The 23829-nt window shown below is 31.3% G+C and overlaps 1 protein-coding gene across 1 annotated transcript; it reads right to left on the reverse strand.

The window, feature by feature from the left end:
* Positions 1-109: 109 nt before the first annotated feature.
* On the reverse strand, positions 110-9455 carry LOC131850120 (uncharacterized; the record flags this gene model as incomplete). The annotated part of the gene is made up of 6 exons (XM_059200287.1): positions 9310-9455; positions 7745-7970; positions 4991-5133; positions 4272-4413; positions 2105-2231; positions 110-253 (listed from the first exon to the last, which is right to left on the reverse strand). Coding segments are annotated over exons 1-6 (837 nt in total), but the record flags the coding sequence as incomplete, so codon positions are not given.
* Between the last annotated feature and the right edge of the window lie 14374 nt (positions 9456-23829).

Raw genomic sequence — 23829 nt, forward strand, 5'->3', positions numbered from 1 at the left:
TATGATCGACATTACTAAGAATCCCCTTCCCTCTGTACAAAATGGGTTGAAGTAAATATAAAATAGTATATTAATAAGCATTTTAATATTGACTATATATAATAGGTATCACAAAAAAAATATGATTTGGCGAAACTCCATTGGACATTGCAGTATTAGTTAATTCCGTATTCATTAATTTCGCCAATTTTTCGCGTGTTGGACGAGGATCTCCACCAGGACAATTCGTGTATAGCATATTATGATCACAATCCTGTAAAAACACAAATATTAAATAACTAGGTTTACTAAATAATTAGGTTAATACATACATATTATACATAGAGAAAAAATAATTACATAAATAATAAATAATTTGTTTGTACAGGTTTTTACCGGTGTGATGTTTACACACCAGGTCACATGTTGAGCGGAGCGCGATTATTTAAAAAAACTTGACCTTGATCTGTCTTTTTGAGAGGTAAACTCCTTCGTTTACCTCCTAATGTTTAACCGAAAGATACATAATGTACATAAATACACACATTCATATACATAAATACAAACAATCATATCAATGAATACAATTTGCATTGTTTGAGGAATCTAATTCATGGCCATTAGAAGTAAGGCGGTATGCTAACTACTAGACCATCGAGACCGTCGTCGGAGAATTGACTGACCATGGTAGCCTCGCAGACGCTTTTAACATATTTCATAAAGTATGAATTAGATGTCACTTCGTGAAAGAGTAGACTTAAATTGAAATGGTGTTAAAACTAAGAAACCAAAGTTACGGATAAAAACGCGTTTGAAATTTATCACAGGTTCATTTTCAGTTTTGGAATACTACATTTATGGATCGGCTTATGGACGGATACATCTTTCGAACCTCGGCTCAGGCTAATTTCAATACTCGTTGTACTCGAGTAGGATCGTCTGTAGACTATACATATCATATCTATAGTTATCTTCTATTACCATATATTTAGGTTGGACCTAGATGACGCAATGCGATATACATATTCTGAAATAAATACAGAATGCCAACTGTGTAACATCCGGTGATATTTTAAAAAGCAGTCTGCAGAATATATTCTGCGACAATATTAAAAATTCACAAGAAATTTTGAAGACACGTCGACAAGTTTCCAAGTGAACTGCAAATTAGATTTTCTCTCCCACGCCACTACGTACTCCTTTAGGAAATATATAATTTATTGTATCCCGCAGGATTGACGACAGATTGAAGACTGGTATTCAAGAAGTATCGTCTTGTATGTAGGTACTAATTGTGTTTAAATATCAAAGATACGAATAGCATTTTGAACTTTGGTTGATAAATAAATAAAAAGATAAAAAGGCGGTTGAAATCTTCTATTTGGCTTAAATCGGCTGAACACTTAAAACTTAATGCGTATACTCGTACGTATATAGACTTTGTATGCCTAATTTAATTATATGATGATGGGAAATGAAATTAGGCAAACAAAGTCGTGAATTAGGAATTAAACCAATTGGTTATATTTAATAAATGAATTGACATTTTTTCTTAAATATTTTTATAGCAGAGTTTTATTTGTTTTACGTTTTTTTTGTATGGCTAACTTTTATTTTTATTTATTTTAACTATTACTGGCACGAACTTCGAAACTTTAAAAGTATTGATATATTGTACAGACTTTGTAGTGTACATTAACAGGTAATGCAAAAATGTTGTACCCCATTTTATGAAAATTACAGGAATGGTTGGAACTCCTCTATTCATTTGGCACAATAAAAAAAGATATTAAAAGAGATAAGTTATTTTGTAATAATGCTCATAAACACAATACTAAAAAAAACATACATACTATCACGCGTTCGACACACACACATACATTTAGTTTTTGACAATAGAATCTTAACAAGGTTCAAAATTACAATATAAATTAATTAATGTCATATTCAGTAATAATTCTGGGCGAGTAGAGAAATCGGAATATGGGTCTATGTATATTACATAGACATAGACCTATTACATAGACATCAGATCTATTACATAGACATAGACCCATATTAAATTATAATTTCATATTCAGTATCAATAACATTTTCTGCATCAATAGGTAAAATGAAATCTCACCTGAAAAACGTCACCTTCGGAGACAATCACTGAAAATTTCTGTAACGTGACAGCTTGCTCGTGGGTACATTTTGTTGGAATATCAAAAATCGAGTCCAGCGTACATCTGCGGAATTGAGCCCGAGCGCTTAAATAAAGAAAAAAATAAACCTCACAATAACGTAGTAGTGATGGAAAAGCTAAGACAATAGCGCTGTTTTAAAACATTTTTCAATGGCTTGTTCTATCTAAATTTTCTATTACTACTATATTTTTTTTTTAAACTAAGAAAACTAGCTGCTAAATAAATTATACGCTTTTTTGAGATAGGCTAAATTCTTGTGAGATATTCTATATACGTATATCTATACATATAAATAAAATTGGAGTGTCTGTTTTGTCTGTCTGTCTATCTGTCTGTCTCTTTGTTCCGGATAATCTCTGAAATGGCTGGACAAATTTTGACGTGACTTGTTTGGCAGGTAGCTGACGTAATACGGAGTAATTTAAGCTACTTTTATTTTAGAAAAATTAAGATAAATTCCATTTGGACTAAGTCGTGGGTACAGCTAGTCTATAGTAAAATTGAATTTATATTTGTTCATATAGTCGTAAAAAGGTACAAGCATAATATACAGATAAATACTATTTTTACGCTTGTGTCTATAATACTAAGATTCATTATACTATAATAAGTTTTCTAACCATTTATATTATCTTTAATGTATTCAAATCAGCGCATACCAAATGGACCGGTAAAAGATAAAGTACTGACTACGAAAAATACTAGACAAATAATATTTCACTTGTAATATTATGCCTATCGAAATATTTCTTTTGATATCTTCTTTTTTTCAAAGTGTCACATTGATTTGTCTATCTTTATGTCAAACATGACACTATCATTAGTCCCTTACTTTAGTTTCTGCTTTATGTGAATGTATGAAGTGTCAGTTTATTTAAAACAATTAGAACAAATAGAAGAATAGTAGGAATTGAGGGTATTCTCTAATTTCTACTTTCAGTCAAATTGAAGATTCTTATTATTTACTCATTTATTACTTGGTTTTGAATAATTATTATTATGAACAAGTATGTATGTACATAAGTGTTCTCCCTTCCAAGTATTTTTACATTTTGAAACTTATCTATTCTATTGTTACAATCTTATGTACAATCTTATATATTACAAACTAAGACATTTTGTAGGAATTTCTTCGTACGAGTGCAATAGTAGTAGGAATTACTATATTTTTGTAATAAAATACAACCTATATCATTTGACTTTCTACAATGAAATAATTTTTATATAAAGTCATTTAAGTATTTTTTATTTGTTGTGATGAACCCAACACCGATATCATTTGAACAATTAATCCGAGAGATGGCTATAGGCTCGCCCCCTGCCACGTTGGATTCTAAATATACTGAGTGAAATATGAATGTGAACATGTTATGTTAAAATAAATTAATGTTTCATCTGTACATTTTAGACAGTGTCATATGCCCTCTCCATATCTTGCTTTATCCAATTTCTTATCTCCATATAAGCATTCTTGTCACGTTTTAGAGAGTTTGACTTCTACCTCAGTGCAATGTTATAAGTAAACCTTGGACACGCTGACTGTTGAGATATGTCTCTCTGTGTCTTTGCCAAAATAACAAATAGAATAATTTATTTCATACAAAATTAACAATAGTTGTATACGTCACAAATTGTTCAGTGTCTTATTAATATTACAAACGCGAAAGTTTGTAAGTGTAGATGAATATTTGTTCTCTTTCACTCAATTACTACTGAATGGATTTTAATGAAACTTTACAATAATATGGCTTACACCAGAATGCTACATAGGCTATAAATTTTATGAGGGTGGAAACGTGGGCACAACTAGTATAAGATAAAAATAATAATTCGTTCCGCGTGCTGATGGTTTACGCTGGCGGGGTACCAGTGGCGGATGATAAAATGAGTATGAGGTACTGGACCTCATACTCATCAGTTAGCACATCGTGGCAAATTTACCATGGATTTATCCGAACATATCGATGGTTTTCAGAGGGAACCACGTGGAGGTCATCCTGACATTGCTAACAATGGGGTTATCACTCCACATGACTAACAATCTTCTTCTCCATAGAGATACTAATACAATATAATTTAAATATAGTACATATAAATACTGACCAGCATAAATAGAAATGTGTTTCAAAATGAGTCCATTCGTGTGTCGTGTTTTTTTGTTCTTCAACTAATATCTTGAAATTTGTATAACAAGACTCCCATAGGTCTTCTGTAGCCTCTATACAGAGTGGTAAGTCATCATATTCTGTAAGAATAAAACATACTTATTATAACCATTAGAAGACACATCAAAACATATTATAGAATATACGGGTATAATAATCAACCAGGATAATTCAGGATGCACATCTAAGTCCTAAGCTAAGCAGAGCTTGTTTAATGGGTACTATACCACTGACACAAATACTTAATTAATTTAAAATACCCAGACCAATAAAAATGATTATATATACGAAAGTTTGTATACAAAAAATACTACTCTTAATGAACTCAAATTACATGTAATAAAAATCAGCGAACATATTATTAATATTAATAGGATTATTCACACAGCGCCATCTAGTCCCAAGCTAAGCAGAGCTTGTATTATGGATACTAGACAACTGATATAAATACATATACATGTGTGTGTATATTTGTGAATACATGCATAACATACATAATAACGAAAATACCCAGACCGATTACACAATCGTACTCATTAATTCAAATATTTGTACCGTGCGAGGATTCGAATCATCAAATTGCAAATAAAAAAATTGCAATTAATTCTTTACCTCGTTTTTTGAAGTTGGTTAAAAGAGCGTGCTAAACAGACATACGTGATAAGAACCACTCGTCGTCGCACACATTGTCAACAACGTGCATGTGGCCCCTTATGCTCTCCTCGTTGAAGTGACTCTCGGTGACGTCTCTACAATCCGCGTTCCAGTCTATGGCACAATTTGTGAGCCGGCGGATTGCTCTAAAAACGAGATGTGATGCAAATAATCAGTGGCATTTATTTTTTTAATACAAGTGCATATGAAAAGAAGCATAGGAATAGAAGTAGACTGCTCAATGTTGCTTCTGACAGTTATATTCGTACACACGACTGAAAATCACTGAATTATCTTTTTTCGATTAGACTATTTATATACAGTTTCTTATAGTCCGCTTAAGAATATTAATATAGGTTATTTCTTCTCTAAATAAAAAAAAATAGGGTATTTGCAGAATATGGACCAGAATACATCACATTAGTAAGACATAGTTACTAAATCACGACCAATGAGAGATTCCACAGGGTTTAAATGAAGGCATGATGTTCGTAGTGGGATGTATAGGTAATATTTACTACTAAACATCAGGTAGTCATATCTCAGGACAGTTCACATAGCACAAGCTAGTCTCAAGCTAAGCATAACGTGTGTTGTGGGTACTAGACAACTGATATTAATACATTTTTGTAATTAGATACATAATATACATAGAAATTACCCAGAGCAATACAAACATATATTAGTTATATCATACTCATAAATGCAAGTTTTTACAGCGTTCGAGAAATCGCACCCACGACCAAAAGTAAGGTAATGTTCGAAATCACTAGACCACTAAGACCGTCAAAATACATGCAAAATATATAGAATAAATTAATATATCTAATTATGTCACTATGTACATACGTGTTTCAGTCTTTACATAAAAAGAAGGTAAACACAGTACAATATGAAATTAATCCTTTTAAACGCTTGAGGTAAACAACGAGAATGCTTTTGAATTCGTGTATTGTTACATAAAAACGGTAGAATGCATTGGACTCGTAGCGAAATAGCTTGTTTGCCTGCATAAATTCTCAGGTTATTTTCAAAACGACATTAACGTTTTATAACTTAACGTTCATTCACGTTGGAACTAGAACTAAAGTTACTATAATATGGAACACAATAGTTATTTTATCATCCTTTTTAGTAGTTATTGCCCAGATTTACATCGAAAAGTCTCGTGTTCAAATCCAACTGACATTAAAAAATCTTTGGTGTACTGTACATTTTTATCGAACTCTTTGGTGATGTATACACTAATATTGAGGGTTTTGGGATATTATCAGGTGCCACCTGTAGCACTGCGACCTGTATAGAACTATCAATTTCGCATTTTTAAAAGTTCACTGCTTAGACTTAGTTCACTCACTACTTAGTTAAGGATAAGAATTGAAGGTTATTCTTAGAAACGATGGTTTTTATCTCCTCAGGATAGTGTGTATGCTTTCCAAAGGAGATATTTCGTTTTTGCATGAGTGGGCTACAACTACGAGTACATAGGATGTATAGTAGCGTTTCCCCTTCAGTTTAGCAAAATCTGCAGATTTTTGTTAAGCTCGGGCTCACCTAACGCCATGTTGAATTTAATAATGGCGATTAAAATGTACAACATAACAAGTGTTGATTTTACCGACAATCTATAAATAAGCTTCTGGGACTACCTAATTGAATAAAAGTCGCAAAGGTGCAAAAAAACTATTATTTCATCATGTTGATACCCACAAAGACACAACGACGAATAAATCCAAATAATGACGGGAATTTTTTAAGCCGATACACGTACCGTGTACATGAGATTAACTCTGATGCGACTCGAGGGGAAAGTTGTCAGAAATGAATTTCCTTGTACCAATCTACGTTGTTATAAAAACGGTGACGAACATTCGCTGTGATGGAAATTGTTTCAGTTCGTGTTACAATCCTGTAGTGTAATATTTGGCTTGTGCAGTATATTATATTTAAGGTTTTGCTATATCCGCAGTATAGAATTTAATCGATAACTGAGCATTGCTCAATCGATACTTGCCATTTCATTTGCTTCAATTTACACTCATTTTGTGTATTTAAAAACGTTATCTTAATTACATATGTCTTGAATTATGAAGATACAAAAATAAACTTCAATAAATAGTTTAAATTACTATATTACATATATAATACATGTGTGCTTATAGTTGTTACTAAATTCCTACCAATACTACATACCTGGACCTATTTGAATTAATTTTTGTGTAGATATTCCAAAGTTACTAGAACACTTTGGTTTTGTATATTTATAAAGTTAATATAATTCGATAGGATGACGATGGCCAGGTCTACTAATAAATCTATATAATATAACAATATTTGTACGGCTATACTTATGAACAAGGTACTTAGGAGACCTTGTTAAAGTATCGGCGTCGTGGTGAACGATATACCTGAGAACTGTGAAAGTATGGTAACATTATGCTGGATACCGTTTTAATCCAAGCTGACATCGTGCGAGCCTACTGTTATTTTACAGTATAATTATTAGTATATACAGTACTTCTTTCATTTAGAAAGAAAGAAAAAAAAGCACAAAGTGTTAGAAAATCACGATTTTTTGTATGCAATATTAAATTTCCTTATATGTATATTTTAATCTATTGAAAAAATATTGTACTGCATTATTTTCTTTCCTTTAGAATGATGCTTCCTAAATGTACGAGCTATTTGCTTCATTACAATAAGAAGACAAAGCATTAATTTAAAATGCTCACTTCAAAAACAAACTTAAAACATTACCTGCACCAATCCATAATCTTAGCTGGCAACGGTGGAGTTTTTCTACTTGAATTATACAAAAGTGCAGCTTCAATGGTACAATTTACCGCGTATTTTGAGAAGTTATCGCAATTAATATTCTTAACTGACAGTCCTTTTTCTTTGTTTTTTGTCAGCGATATCGTTGGCTCGAACTCCATTTCTTCTATAACTCTTTTTGTAGTTATGTCATCGTAATCGAAAAGGTCTGAAAGAATAATATGTATACAATTAAGTATATTACTGTATTTTAAAGTAAATATCCGAAAAGAAAACGCCATTGTAAATTAAATTCACAATTAGTAAATATCCCAATGTATTGGAAAATCACTTGACTTTCCTCGGGCGACGAACTTCTTAGCATTCCATAGTTTCATCGTGCTGGAGCCCGATCCATCGTATGGCAGAGAAGGAAACTCTGAGCAGGTCTCGAGACTTGTGACTCGGGTGTAGATTTAAAGGACACTTTGCCGACGTACGTTAATATGCATCTTCATCGCTCCTTTCTCTCTCTACCCAACCAAATCAGATCAGTGATAGGAGCCTGGTAGTGCATCTTTAGATAGACGTTCTAGCATAGCACTTATTGCAGTTCTGGATAGGCTTTTAGAAGATCGTAGAACGATTTCGCTGGTATATCTCTGGGTTCTACTTCGATTATATATAAATTAACCATATAGTAAATTTTAATTAATATATTTATTAGTTCGTAATATTTATAAGTTTTTATTGCATGATCTTTAGGCATATACGCCGTCTCAAATGACGCAGGTTACTTGGAACCCGATGACTAATCAGGTCCAGTTTAAGAGATGATGTTTTACTGAGAGTAATAAAAAGCTGTGAATGCATATTGATATTATAAATACGTAAGTGTGTATATTTGAACGGTACCTTTTATAGATGGATTGGTAACATAGACCACCCACTAATATTATTATATAGTCTTGTCATTGACTAAAATAAACGCATGTAGTATTATATGTCTAAACAAGATTGCAATCGGTTTATTCGGTTCACTCTTGATTGCATTTCAAGAGTACGGTACAAAACCTGATTGGATTTAAATCAATATTGAAACTGGATTCAAGCGTAAACCTGCAGGTCGAGTGAAAAGCCTTTTAACAAGGTTCAAATATACACTTTCTACAGAGACTTAGATACTTATCGACTTGTATTAATTATTTATAAATATTAAACGAAAATAAAGTAGATCAAATTATTAACAGGATGAAATATTGATATTGTAATGATGGAAATAATATTACATTTTTTACATTTTTATGTAACTGAAAGGATAAGATATAGATAGATGGATGTTTGTTGTCTCTTTCACGCAAAAACTACTAAATGTATTTTAATTAAACTTTAGAATAATATAGCTTATATATCAGATTAACACACAGGCTATAAATTTCATGCAGAGGAAACCGCGGGCACAGCCAATGTAAAATATACAGTATATTGTATTTTCTATAAATAGGAAAAAATATAACTTAAAATATGTCTCAAATTCAGTACGAATAACATATAATTTATAAACTTACAGACTGCGTTCAGAAAGTCGAAAAATATTGCCGAAACGAATAATAAATATAGCATTGCGCAATTCACACCCTGTTAAAAGCATATCTTTGCATAAAATTTATTTCACATTAGATTACATTATTGATATTGTCTCATAATGTCACAATTTGTGTCACGTCTCTGACTTTTCACTTTTGACATTATTTTCCATAATGAAAGCATGAAAACTTGATGGATACATATTACAATGTGAACGAGAGTATTTTATTTCTTTTGACGGCCTCGGTAGTCTAACTGTTCAGCACACCGGCTTACTACCGATGGCATCGCAGATTCGATTCCTCGGGTAGTACAAATATTTGTATTCATGAGTACGATTGTTTTTATCGGTCTGGATGTTTTCTATGTATATTTGTATGTATTTACAAAAAAAAAAGTGTATTTAAGGATTTATCTGTCTAGTTAGTACCCATAACACAGGCTCTGCTTAACTTAGGACTAGACGGCGCTGTATGCATTCTCCAGGGTTATTATTATTATTATTAACCGACTACAAATAATGAAGGAGTTAGACTACATATGTAGGTTCTAGTGATATAACTTGTAAATTCAAGCTTGTAACGATGTATAGAATTTTGAATTATAAATGTAATATTGCTATCTAGATACACTATCAGTTGGTAGAAGTAAATCAGAAAATTGTTTCTATTTTTAAAATGCTTATTATGCTTTATAATAAAATTATAAGAAATATTGAGTCTTTTAATAGAAACACAAATACGGCTACGTTATTCCAATATTTTTTCTGTTGTTTTCCTTAAGTAACTCTTTAAGCTAAGTATGACTACTTAATAAATACTTTTCCTTATTTCTTTCGAATGTCTTTTATAAATAAATTTTGTTTACTACATAAATGTTTTTTATTTGGGCGGGAATTCTGTACATAGTTGTCTGTGTGGGAGTGTTTGTATTACCCATTTTGTTGCCAAGCCGCTTGTTCTGCAATCTGTGTTTTGCTTTGAATGATTGCAGTCATTTTCAGTCAGTCGGTATTTAATATAATATATTTTTCCGACTTATTTCCCTTATGGGGTCCATAGAATAATTAATGAAAAAGTATATATCTATATTATGTATCAATAATTAGTATTAGTATTTATATCAGTTCTCTAGTATACATAACATAAGATCTGCTTAGCTATGGAATAAATGTTGCTGTATGAATTCTCTTGAGATATCATTACTATCATCGTTACATAGTATAAAATTAAGTGACTTCCGCTATTTGTGCGCTTAGATTTTTTAAACTACGCAACGCATTTTAATATATTTGTAGCAACAAAAGAGGAAGGCTTATATGTATAATACATGTAAACCGGTATGAAGTAGTGGGTAGTTATTACATAAAGAGCAAAATAAATTGTATCAAACGTAAGAATTGTACAATATTAACGACAATCTTGTTTTGAGAATTCTCCTATATTAAAAGTACTGAACGGATCATCCATCAGTCGTGAAGTTTTGTAATTGGAAAAGTTTCATACAATAGAATATAGCACTTAGCAGTATTTCTTATAAGCGAATGGAAATCTTGAACGGTTATATTGTCATACTTAAATTCAATTATGCGTAAGTGTTATAATGATATTAATTAAATTGATTATAGTAGAGTTTATAAGAGTTTTTTTAATGTTACATTTAGGGACTTTTATCATAATATGATAATGCCAGTGCCATATAATAATATGCCCGTGGTATATTATTACTAATCTTATCTACTACAATACTATACAATTAAAAAAAAAAAATTGCTGGCGGTGATACAGGATCAGATAATACACCGTGGTACATACCAACATCAAGCCGGTACAATCCAATTTTTTTTACATACAATTTCCTTTTAAATGCGTCTCGGAAAAACTCCATTAATATGTGATACAGATCTTCTACAGTGTTGCATGTTTCGCAGTTGGGAAAATTCGATTTGTACATTAAAAAGGCAAATGAATTTAATGGATAATGCTCGGAACGTTTAAAGTTTTATAAGACTTTATAAATGATATTTTTTGCTTGAACATTTACAAGTTTAGATCTTACAAGTGTTTTGGTACAAATGATCGCCTCGTATTCAGGAAGCATGCAAAATTACAATTCTATTTAATAACTTAGAAATTAATAAACAGAAGATTAAATATTGAGTTCATTCTCGCAAAGAGTAACAGCACTTTTTTCGAGCCTACCTGGTTAGTTCACAATATTGCAACATATATTTTGTTAGAGATGCGGCATATGCAATTACATAAGACACTGAAATGTATATAAGTTAAATAAAATCTTGTAAAAATCTTACTATTGAGTGGGATATCAAAATTCATCTACATTATATCACGGTCGGGGCAGGTCGAACTAAAATATGGAAAGTCCAACGATGTGTGAAATGAGGAAATTCTGTAGCGATCCTCGAATCCAAGCCTCTCATTTTTCTTAGTTCTCGTCATAAGCCGGGTTAAATCATATATGTAATAGATGTCCTAATACTAGATATAATAAGTCGCCTACGTGGGTATCTCAGTCTTACAAATTTCAGCCGCGTAGCAGCTTGCTTTATAAGCTATGTTTTGGTTATAATAATCTTAATACTCTGGAATGCATGAACGGATCACGAGTGTTACATGATAACATGATACCCGTAGTGTTGTTCATGTATAATACATAAGCAATAGTTACCGTTTAGCATCGTGTAGGCTTGTTTGCCATAGAATTGCAATTAAATTAAAATAAACAAATCTTTACGATTTAGTATTATTTCTTAATGTATGTTATAGAAACTTAATTTGTAACATTATTGTAGTCTTGCTCTTAGATGTGACATTGTCTATTTTTTTTAATAAAATACAGTCTATGTTCGTACTCGCAATTAGAAGATCATAGTACAAAACACAAAGATGAAGGCTTCAACATTAATATAAATGGAAATTGAGCCAAAGCTCTAATTATTATTAGTACCCATTCAACTATTTTAATGCAATATTCACTTACTGCTATTCAGTTATCATACTAATTCAAAATTAATAACAGCATTGTTATTTTGAAGAAGGTATAGGCCCATAGTTCAACTCGTAATCCTAGTATTAAATTGTTGAATATTTATTCAATAGAAATAGCATTCTAGAATCTACTACAAAGTTTAACTATAGTTTGTCATTTGAATTGGATATTAGTAATTTATTTGTTGCATAATCGTCGCCTATACACTACTTTGGTTGGTAGTTTCAAAGGTCGTCGAGTTTGAATCTGGATGATGCTAAAAACAATGACAAAAATCTCAGCCTGGGAAGGCATGGTGGGAGATTTATAGAATTTATTTCAGATATTTGTTTAAAAGTAAAAGACTACTACTTTTGTGAAAGTTGGATTTTGAATGATGCAAACCCCTTTTATAGGCTTATAATTATAGTAGGTATAGGTGATAAGCTAATAAGACTGATCAATTTAAATAACGGATATATTCTCAATTTAAATGTATTTTTGTTGTAAAAAAAAAATATCAAAAATTGGAGTAACTTCAAAATCAGTTCTGACTTCTGTCTAAAGAGAATAAAATATTGTATAAATTATTTAAACGGGATAGCTCCTCGATATTTCAACGTTCACACAAGCGTCCTAACTTTTAACGAGTTATCTAGGTGGACTGTAGTTTAATATTTTCTATCTTACAAGAAAATTTGGTCATTTTTAGAACAAAAACTATTTTTAAGAAGAATAACAATAGTAAAATAAAACAGAAATTATAGATTTTTTGAAAATTTGTGTGTTACTAAATATATATGTTACAGTAGTCAGGCTCAAAGGACCAAAAATTATGTTGATTTATTTTGTGTTAAGGAAGAGTGTTATACAAATCAAACTTGTGACCTTAAAATATCAGAACATCATAAATAATATTACGGTAAATATCCTAATTAAGCGATATGTATAATTTTCTTTTTAATAGAATTTTAAAGAAAAATCGGTAGGAAAAAAGTTAACACAAAAACTTCAGACGTTCATAAGCGGCTAAAATGTACTACATGAATAAATGTATTTTGTAAAAATTATTTGATAAAGGGTCATTATTATTATTACAATTGTAGACAACGGCGAAAAATTCAAAATAAAAATATAGGTAATGTTTATTACTACTATTAATAATATAGTGTTATCTATACAATGTTTATGATATTCCGAACCCATTGTATATTCTGAATTATGATATTGTATGGGTTACTGAGAGGATTAGTTTAGCTAACCGCCGACTATCCAATTACATTTATCTCTAAGGTTAATCATACCAATTTGGTTACGGCATAATACCTTTCTTAGGTCATAATAACTCTCGGTACATTCTTGTTTGAATTGTTCATATTTTCAACCGACTTTGAATAGGTTATCTATGAAATTGTGTTTTTATTTGACTACAGCAAATTTCAGTAGATAGGATATATTTATATTTAACATAATATGTCCTAAATTAATATATAATTTTTTTGTGACCATCCATCCGTCTAGTTCAGTTCAGATCAAACTAAATTCTTATAGTCTTCACTAATATTCTAAATGCGAAAGTATGCTCATCTGTCTGTTTATTTGATACCTTTTCATGTCTAAACTGCTGAATGGATCTAAATGAAAGACGTTATTATAGATGATATCAATGGACGAACTGCATTTGTTATATCTCTATTAAAAAAGCAGATAAGTTACCGCAATTGAAAGTTCTTAATTATATATTTACTAAAGATCTGTAGAATTGTAGATAGCTCATTCATTCATAATTTAAGAGCTATGCACATGTCTTGGAGCTCTTGCCACTTCCCATAATCTTCCATCATCCTCTTTAAATGTTAATCACACGACTCCAATTTTCTTTAATTTGCATTATGTAACTGTGCCTTGGTCTTCCCCTCTTCTTTTTTTCTTCTGCTTCCCCCTCAATAATTAATTTAATAAATTCATCGCGCCGTATCAAGTTTACCAACATTTTAACAAACAGTAGATGGTGCCGATATAAAATAGAAAAAATTGTTATTTTTATATATCTCGATACAACATGCGCCATTAAAAATTATTAACGTTGACTATAAAAAAAATCCGCTATTTTCTATTTTATTCGATAAAAATATTGGTATTGATTTATACGTGGCTGAGATAACAGCACGTTTTACGTTAACCGTTCATTATTATACTCTAGTTGTTATTGTGGTTTTGTTGCGGAAACGGTTTTAATTAAACCTCTGTTAAATTAATTAATAGTTAACGAGACAGTTTTATTTTTACGTTTTTGTTTTATTCAATGCTACGTAGTTGTTGCTTGTTTAGATGACTTGAGTTAGTCATGCTCACTCGATATCATGATGAGCCCTTAACTACAATATTGAATGGCTCATCAATTTTTTTCAATGTGAGTTCATTGCTTGATTTACTGTAGTTACTTTTTATAAGTTGAATTCCGAACAAATAAAATACAGTTATTGTATATTTTCTTTTCTAATAAAATTAAAATAATTTTAAGATTCAGATTCTTTTGACAAATATTTTTGTAATATAGCGCTATGACTATAACCACAGATAACATAATATTATATGTTTGTCTATCACAAAGACGCGCCATCGGGGTTATATCAAGGGTTGTATAATTGTGAAATATAAATACCTCTAAACGCTACGCAATTACATTTTTATGTCATCCTTAAAGTTGGTAATGACGCATAACTGCGTACATTTCGCAGACGAGATCGAGTGGCGACAAAGCTGAGTATCATAACATGGAGCTAGGGTACCCCTTTTTCCCTTTAACGCCATCTGTCGTCCCGCTAATGAATTAACTTTTGCACCAAACGGTGCCGCGTTTAAAAGTTTAAACTTTCGGCTATTAAAACTTGGGTGTAAAAATTTTAACACACCCTGCACTCTGTTTAGGGGTTAAGGATATAAAAAAACTTTTACAGGACGAAAAGATAATCAGCTCTACTGATAAGACGACATGTTTTGGAAAATTAAAGTTACAGATAAAATGGTATATAAAAAGAAACTTTAATACTCTGTTATTAAGACGGCGTCGGGTTTAGCACAATAGCTTATATCCGATGGTGCAGATTCGATATTTCTATACAAAATTTTGTATTCATAAGTATGGTTTTTTATATCGGTCTGGGTGTTTGTTATGTATATCATGTATATATTTACAATAAATGTATAATATATTGAAGTATCTCTATCAATTCTCTAGTACCATACTAAAAGCTCTGTGACTAGAGGACATATATAATAATTATTTACTGATTTTCTACAACCATTATAAACATTGGAACCTAAAATTACTCTTTCCTATATCCCTCTTGTTTTATCCATTTCTGTACATACTTTCCTATAATTAATTTTAAACTTCATTTTGTCATACATTTTCAAATATCTTTATAGCATAGTGATTTTGTATCACTATAACTTATTTATTTTATTAGAATAAAACAGACAGATTTTTAAAAGACCCTTACCTCAGTCTGTACAAATGTGTGTGTTTGTGCACGCTAATCGTGGAAACGGCTAAATCAATTTGGGTCCAGTTACTAATTGAGGTAAGTGTCTCTTAAAAAATTATATCTGTTTTATTTTGGCAAAAATCATATAAATATTTTTTAAAAACATCTTTATTATTCGTTTTTAGAAGATAGATAGAGTGTTACTGTGATAAGATCAAAAAAGACAAAGAAAAGGGGTGAATGTCCTGTGTCACACTTTGTAACTCTGAAAAAACTAGGCACTCAGTAAAATTAATATTTAGACAATTCATCACAAAATATTTTTCCGTTATAAAATGGACGCCGAAATAAAGGGATATAATCATTCTCTGTTATTCACCTCACAAAAACTTGTTATAACAGGAAATAAAATATAGTAATTTCAACGTCTTCAAAGAAAAGTGACCAAGAAGACACCTACAAAAGTGTCGATAATCAAAATAACATTAAAACCCGAAAAGTCTGTTGAAATGTCGCTATAACAATAACCATTGAGAGATTTGAATGGAAAGAGAATTCGTTGATGGGAACCATTATAGACACCCATTATAGGAACCACGCCTTTAACTAATTGTTCAAGTTACAAACTTATAGCGGATTCTTGATGTACTTATGTACACGTGGTAAAAATTTATATAATGCAAAGAGAAATAAATCGATAAAAATATTGTTGGCCTAAAACAAATCCATATTTATACATTTAATTTTGGAGGTTCCCTATTTTTATTACGCAGTTTTTCAATCTATATACAGCACAGAGTACATTAGTATAGAAAACCATAGTTACAGATAAACTCAACCAAAAACCAAACCAAATACTCCACTCGTAATAAATGAGCATGCACTCAGTTGATGGTAAACTATTCCTGCCGCCCATTACTACTCATTACTATCAAAGTAAAAATTATTTGAATAATATAAGTTCAATGACCATTCTCTAGCACTTTAAAAAAATACTGGGGTCGCAGGTGGACCCCAGTATTCACTACTTTTTAGATAACTTTTTTCTTTAAATATTCTAAAATACTTTTTTTAAAGTGCTAGAGAATGGTCATTGAACTTATATTATTCAAATAATTTTTACTTTGATTAAAGAGTAAGAACTACAGTTTAGTTTACTAAACTTATAGTTTACTAACTAAAAGTTCAAAAGTATGTATTCATGTAGGACATTTTATGTAAATCAATGTGGTACATTATTTTAAAAATCTAAAGCATAAGTTATTAAATGAATTATTTTTCTAAAATCTCTGTATCTTGTAATTTAAACCATTCTCAGATAAGTAATGACTCAATGTCACCAGCAACTTGCGCCGATATTTCGCCAATTTCACTTCTTTAGACTTTCGCATTGGTTTTTCTTTTGTTTTTACTCCATTCAGGCGCATTCAGGCTTGCAGGCTTAAATGAAAAGAATTAAAACTCTAAATTAAAAGTTATTAGAAAGCGAGCGGTAATTTGAAGATACTGAGGCTAACATTGTATTCTTAAGTCTGTTGTTTGGCAAATTGTTTGAGAGAATTGGTAACAATTTTGTTGGGGTAGAGGTTGGTGATTGGTGTAATGTACTGCCTCACCATACGATAACAACAAATATAAACAGTTTGTGTTTGTTGTTTGCGTATTCTATATTTATTATAAATATGACAGTGTATATATATGTGTTGGTTCTGATTCTTCCTTCTTAGACAATCAGATAAAGGAAGAAATTCGAATTAAAAAAACATTAATTTATATAAGCCGTTTTAGTGATAGAAGTCAACTATACTTTTACATAACTGTTTTTCGCGTTGATTTATTATATATATATTGGAGAAGAATTATTAAGAAAATAAACTGTGAACACTTTTTTTGTTATGAAAAATATATAAGCATACTTTTATAATTTTATAATATTTCTAGGTAAAAATGAGCGTATACTCATTAATAAGGTACCTTTACGGTAAAGATTAAAATTCTCTTGCCCAATGTAAATATTTAATTTGACCTACTTCTGGTAATTCACGCTCGGCATCCATATTTTTACTGTTGACATTTTATAGCTCCCATTTTAATATTTATTCATGGTGCCCATAAAGATTTATGATCATTTCAAATGATAAACATTCACCGCGTTTATATCGTTTAAAAATTCCACACACTGTATTCCATTTGCATTTTAAACACAACAGCTTATTATGACTTTTACGCATGTGACTCTATAAACTGTCATAAAAAGGGGACCACTCACTTTTTCTCAATACGTGAATATTAAAGACTCGTTTATTACAAAATATGTAAACTCATCAGATGATTTTGATGATTCTTTATTTATTATACCGAAGTAAACTTTAATGTATATGGTGAAACTTGAATATATAACTCAAAGGTGACTGACGTAGTGAAACCACTGGACGGATCGGGCTGAAATTTGGCATGCAGGTAGATGTTATGACGTAGGCATCCGCTAAGAAGGATTTTGATTAATTCTACCCCCAAAAGGATAAAATAGGGGATGAAAGTTTATATGAAACCTTGTCAATTTTAATCCGATCGGGCTGAGACTTTGCATGTATAAAGCTACTATAACGTATGGTCCCTAAGAAAGGATTTTTATAAATTCTACCCCTAAGGGGATAAATTAACGCGAGCTTAAGCCGCGGGAAAAAGCTAGTAGTCTTATAATTTTAATACATTCACCAAAATCAAACCTTCTTCTTGAATCACTCAACTATTACGAACTGCAAACAACTCCATTACCCTGTTTAAATAGCCTACTTTTAAACGACTTTGTTCTATACTATATATATAGATAGTAATACTAAAGAAGAACTTGTTACATAAATGGGTAATATTGATTCCAAGTCATATATCATATTCTCAACTAATTTCTACTCGTATTAATTCTGTACATACCACTGGGACATCTGCTGGATATGTAATAATTTGTTATATTAATAGAGAAAGTTTGCCTTAAACGGTTATCAGGGAAACAAGATTTAAGTTACGCTAAGTAACGGATTACTAGAATGCTACATTGCTCAAGTTGTGTCTCTACGGAATAGCTATTTATAAAATTACTGGCAACAGTTTCAGTTGTATAGGTCGTTTTAATCAATTTTGGTGATATAAACTTATAACAATAATGTACAATATATATATTATTTAAGTTTTTTTAAGGTTGTTTACTATTAATGTGATATTATAATAATATCCCTGGCGATTCACACACCACCATATAGTCCCTAAGCAAAGCTTATGTTATGGATACTGGACAACAATTAGATAAACTTAATATCCAAATACATACATAATATACATAGAAAACACACAGAACAGTACAAACAAATATACTCTTTAATACAAATTCAAAATATGTTTATTCATGTAGTTTGATTACAAGCTCGTATAATATGTCAAATTTACCGTCCCCTTGTAAATGTTTTATATCGTGCGAGGAATCGAACCCGCGGATATCGTAAGTATAGCGGAGTGCTAAATCGGTAGACAACGAGGATGGCAATACCGCATTTACTATAATAATAACATTTAAGTAGCCTCTTTAATAATAATAATAATAATCTCCGAACAATTCACACAGCACCATCTAGTGGGACTAAAGTTAAGCTATCTAAAGCTTGTGTTACTAGATAACTGATACAAATACATAGATATTTTTTTGTTTCGTAAATACATACATATTATACATAGAAAACACCCAGACCAATACAAACAATCATACTCATGAATACAAATGTCTGTGCCGTGCGAGGAACCGAACCCGCGACCGTCGGACGTAAAGCGGAGTGCTGGACCGCTAGACCACCGAGGTCGTCTCACAGAACGTTTTTAACTGCGTAGAAATATCATATTTCTACGTAGTTAGATAAATATCAATCTAGCAAATAGCCCGTGTGTAACTACACAAAAATATTATATACACTGTTGTGTATTATTATACATTTTTTTTAATTATATATTTTTTTTTTGTAATCTTGCCTGCATTTTCAGTATCGCCGATCTAATACGGCTAGTGCGGAAGGCACTCCAAACCCGCAGTTGGATTTATGGAGCGGCTGAAGGCCCACTCCTACCTGACAGATACAACTTTATCCTGAGGGCACTGCTAGGGCTTCGAACCTCTGAGTTCATCCTTATCTCAATACACGTTGGAACGGGACTCGGGAATGATTGGAATACGATCGTTGTTCTCCACCCGTTTCGGAATCAACATTTTTTACCATTGTCCATATTAAAAATAGTTGTTTCTATAAAACCCGGAAGTCGACTGTAAAAAGTCGTATCTCTGTCTGATCTATTTCAGCCGCAAACAAAATGCTTTGTAAACTGTATTTCGGTTGTAATATTATGATTAGGCATTAAATTACAGGAGAAAAGGAATGACATCTTAGACTTATGAGTATATATAGGATATTACTCATTATATATTACTATATTCTGTATTATATTTTTTAGTTCCAATAAAGAATTATTATTATTTGTGTGGTTCGCTTTTTCAGTCTTTTTGCTGGGGTTTTACGCTTTGTGGCGTATACCACACTTACGGACCAAAACCAAGTAAGTGCAGTGTGTGTATGTGTGTATGTATGTGCGTGTGTGTATGTGTGCATGTATGCATGTGTGCGCGTGTGAGTGCGTGGGTGTGTATATATATTGTGAACCTTTTAATTTAGGTGATAGGTGTTTTGTCATTTACGTCTATTTCCAGAAATTTTCGTACAATTCAACAGATATTCAAAATGGCGGCCTTCTGAAGGGTGGTGTAGAGTGATTTTTCTAAATTTAATTGTTTGAGACTATGATGTAAGTGATTACGTATGATACCTATGGATGAGAGAACTATCGGTATGATATAAACTCCTTTTATTATTATTATTATTCATGTATGTAGACAGCAGTTATACCTTATAATCAGTTTATTTACCATTCCAATTAAATAAGAAGTCCCACTTATTAAACACTAGTATATATCTAACTAGCTATCTCGGCAAACGTTGTTTTGCCATATAAATTAATAATGCTATAGAAAAATAGGGGTTGATAATAAAAGGGTGAAAATTTAGGATTGTATGTATTTTTGTATGTTGTATCATAAAATAATAGAAAGTATAAATTTTGTCTAAAAAATAAAAATAAAAATTTAGGGGTGGACTACCCCTAACATTTAGGGGGATGAAAAATAGATGTTGGCCGATTCTCAGACTTACTCAATACGCTTACAAAATTTCATGAGAATCGGTCAAGCCGTTTCGGAGGAGTATGGGAACGAAAACTGTGACACGAGAATTTTTTATATAAGATAATAACATAATAGGTTATATTACACTATTATCTATTCAAACCAAAGCTACCCTTACACGCTCTACACACATTTTCATGGCCCATATTTAAACAAAACTAAGCGGTACGTCTCTTAAATCATATCACGCATCGTTAATTGGGTTTCGGCTTATGGCCGTTCTTTGAATAAAGAGGGTATATCGTTATTTATTATGTACCTTGCAGTAATAAATATTCGCTTTTACAAAACTTGTTTTGTAACTAAATATATTTACCTTTATTATTGTTCGTATAGGATATTAATGGAATAGATAAATATTCCTTTTTCAGCCGACTATAAAATGAGCAACATTCGCATTTCGACTGTATTTTTTGTTATGTTCGTTACATTTTTTATAAGATGATAATAAAAGGTGCCGCCTGCGTTAACGGTTTATGATGGTGGGGCTCCAGGAGAGGATAGTAAGATGAGCATAAGCTCAGTTCAGTTAGCCCATATGTTTGACGGGCTCGATGGTGTAGCGGTTTACACACCGCTTTACTTCCGATAGTCGCGGGTTCGATTCCTAGCATGGTGCAATAATTTGTATTCATGAGTATGGTTGTTTGTATCAGTCTGGGTATTTTCTATATACATTTATTTATGAATATTATATATTTATAAAAATAAAAAGTATTTTACTTTATATCAGTTGTCTAGTACCTATAACACAAGCTCAGCTTACCGTGGGACTAGATGGCGCTGTGTTATTTGTCCGGAGTTATTTATTTATTTATGGTGCAAATTCAACAGAAATTTATCACGATGGATTCCAAATGCAATGGCATTGGTGTCATTCTGACATGGTACATTGAGAGCATTGAACCCATCATTAGTCCACATTAATAACAATCCCCTTCTCACCTGTTTCTTATATTCGCCTATTTAGAAATAAAATTCTGAACAATTTAATGGATTTTTGTTTCAAAGCTTTTCTTGCAGCACTGCCCATCCCTTTTTGTAATTGTAGCCAATTTTTGTCTTTAAATGTCAATCTTCAAAACAAAATATAGATTACACAGCAAGTTAGACGACATTATCGACAAAGTAAGATTAAGTAAGATTCATTATAATAAATTCTAGAAACTCATAAGTTTCGTGAATATAAAAGATAGCAAATAAAGGTTGAATTCAAGTCAGCATTCAACCACTAAAACCCGTAACAATTACTCGTAATGAAGGATCAAGCGGGTATCTCGAATGCCGCAGACAAAAGAAGTCTTTATTCAATTACGCCGCAAAGACAATTATTTCAAACATTTATTTTAACATAAAATAATATAATATATATAGAACCAACTGGTGAAGATTATTAATTGATATAGGACAAGTCTATATGATCAGCAACATGTAAAATTACACCTTCCTAAAATAAATAACTGACTTTTATGGGCTCTATCCGCGCTCCGCTACCCATTGCATCTCGTCACCTCATATGTACATGTATTTCCTTTAGATTTTTTTTTATTACTATGTTAATGCCACTGATGCAGCTGACCTTTAAAACTTTATACGAGCAAAATGACCGAAGACCTTGGTACTCATGGAGCGGTTGAAGACCAACTTCTGTCTGATAGATTCGACTTCAGCTTGTTAGGAGTATTGTTAGGAGTTCAAACTTTGTGGCGAATGAAAGCTAATGCTGGGTGCATTAGCTTTTAAGAGTCCATAAATAGGGGTCAGTCATTTACGAAAAACTTCACGATACCTTCGATGGAGTTTTTCGTAAATAGGAGTATCACAGTTGGTTCTTCTCGAGCGAACTCTATAAGATATTTCATTCAAGTAAAAAGAAGAGTTTGAACTCAGGCCATCGTTTGGAATGGGACTGGAATCGGTGTCCGCTTTTGAAAATATTCTTGAACTCAATTCCGATTAAAGTGTGCCTTTTGATAGGTTTCCATTAAATTTATATTCAAGTAGCGATAAAAGTTCTTGCGTGACAGTTCGCAGTAGTGAGACTTGAGGCATTTATAAACCCACAAGTCACACAAATTCAATCTTAAAATTGCTACAAACTTAGGATGGTGATACAATGGGTGCATAAAACTTTTCTTATAGAGAAATAATATAATGAGTTTGAAAAACGGAGTCAGGAATTAAATAGAAATTTAATTCCTTTATGCAGATGATTTTATAATGATACGTATAATTTGGTCAACAAAATTATAACGCGCCTCCGTAATTATAATTTTAAATTATTTAATATTAAATTTACTGGAACGGTATGACAATAATAGTTTATTATATAATATGTAATATTCATATCTTACAAAGAGTTTGTACATTAAATATTATAAAAAAAAATATATACATTTCATCATCTAAAAAATAAATTTTAGAACTTCATTTATTTTATACTTTGTCAAATATAACGAGGTCATTATTTATTCGAAAAACAATACAACGGGATTATTATAACGTTGTATGTTACCGTAATTTTCTTAATTTTATTAGTTTTTTTATGTTGGTTTCAGCTTGATGACTACGGTAACAGCAAAATTTACATGAATGTGTTTTGTATTATGTATTCTAGCATTCCTGTATAATTTAGTATTTATTCCACGATAATCTGTTAACAAATAAAATTATATATTACTATGCTTAAGTAATCGTGGCCTTAATAGTTAAACATTAAATTTATTTACTTAAAATATGCACTC

Source organism: Achroia grisella, unplaced genomic scaffold, assembly GCF_030625045.1.
Source record: "Achroia grisella isolate CSIRO2021 unplaced genomic scaffold, CSIRO_AGI_Agris_v1 utg702, whole genome shotgun sequence".
Lineage (NCBI taxonomy): Eukaryota > Metazoa > Arthropoda > Insecta > Lepidoptera > Pyralidae > Achroia > Achroia grisella.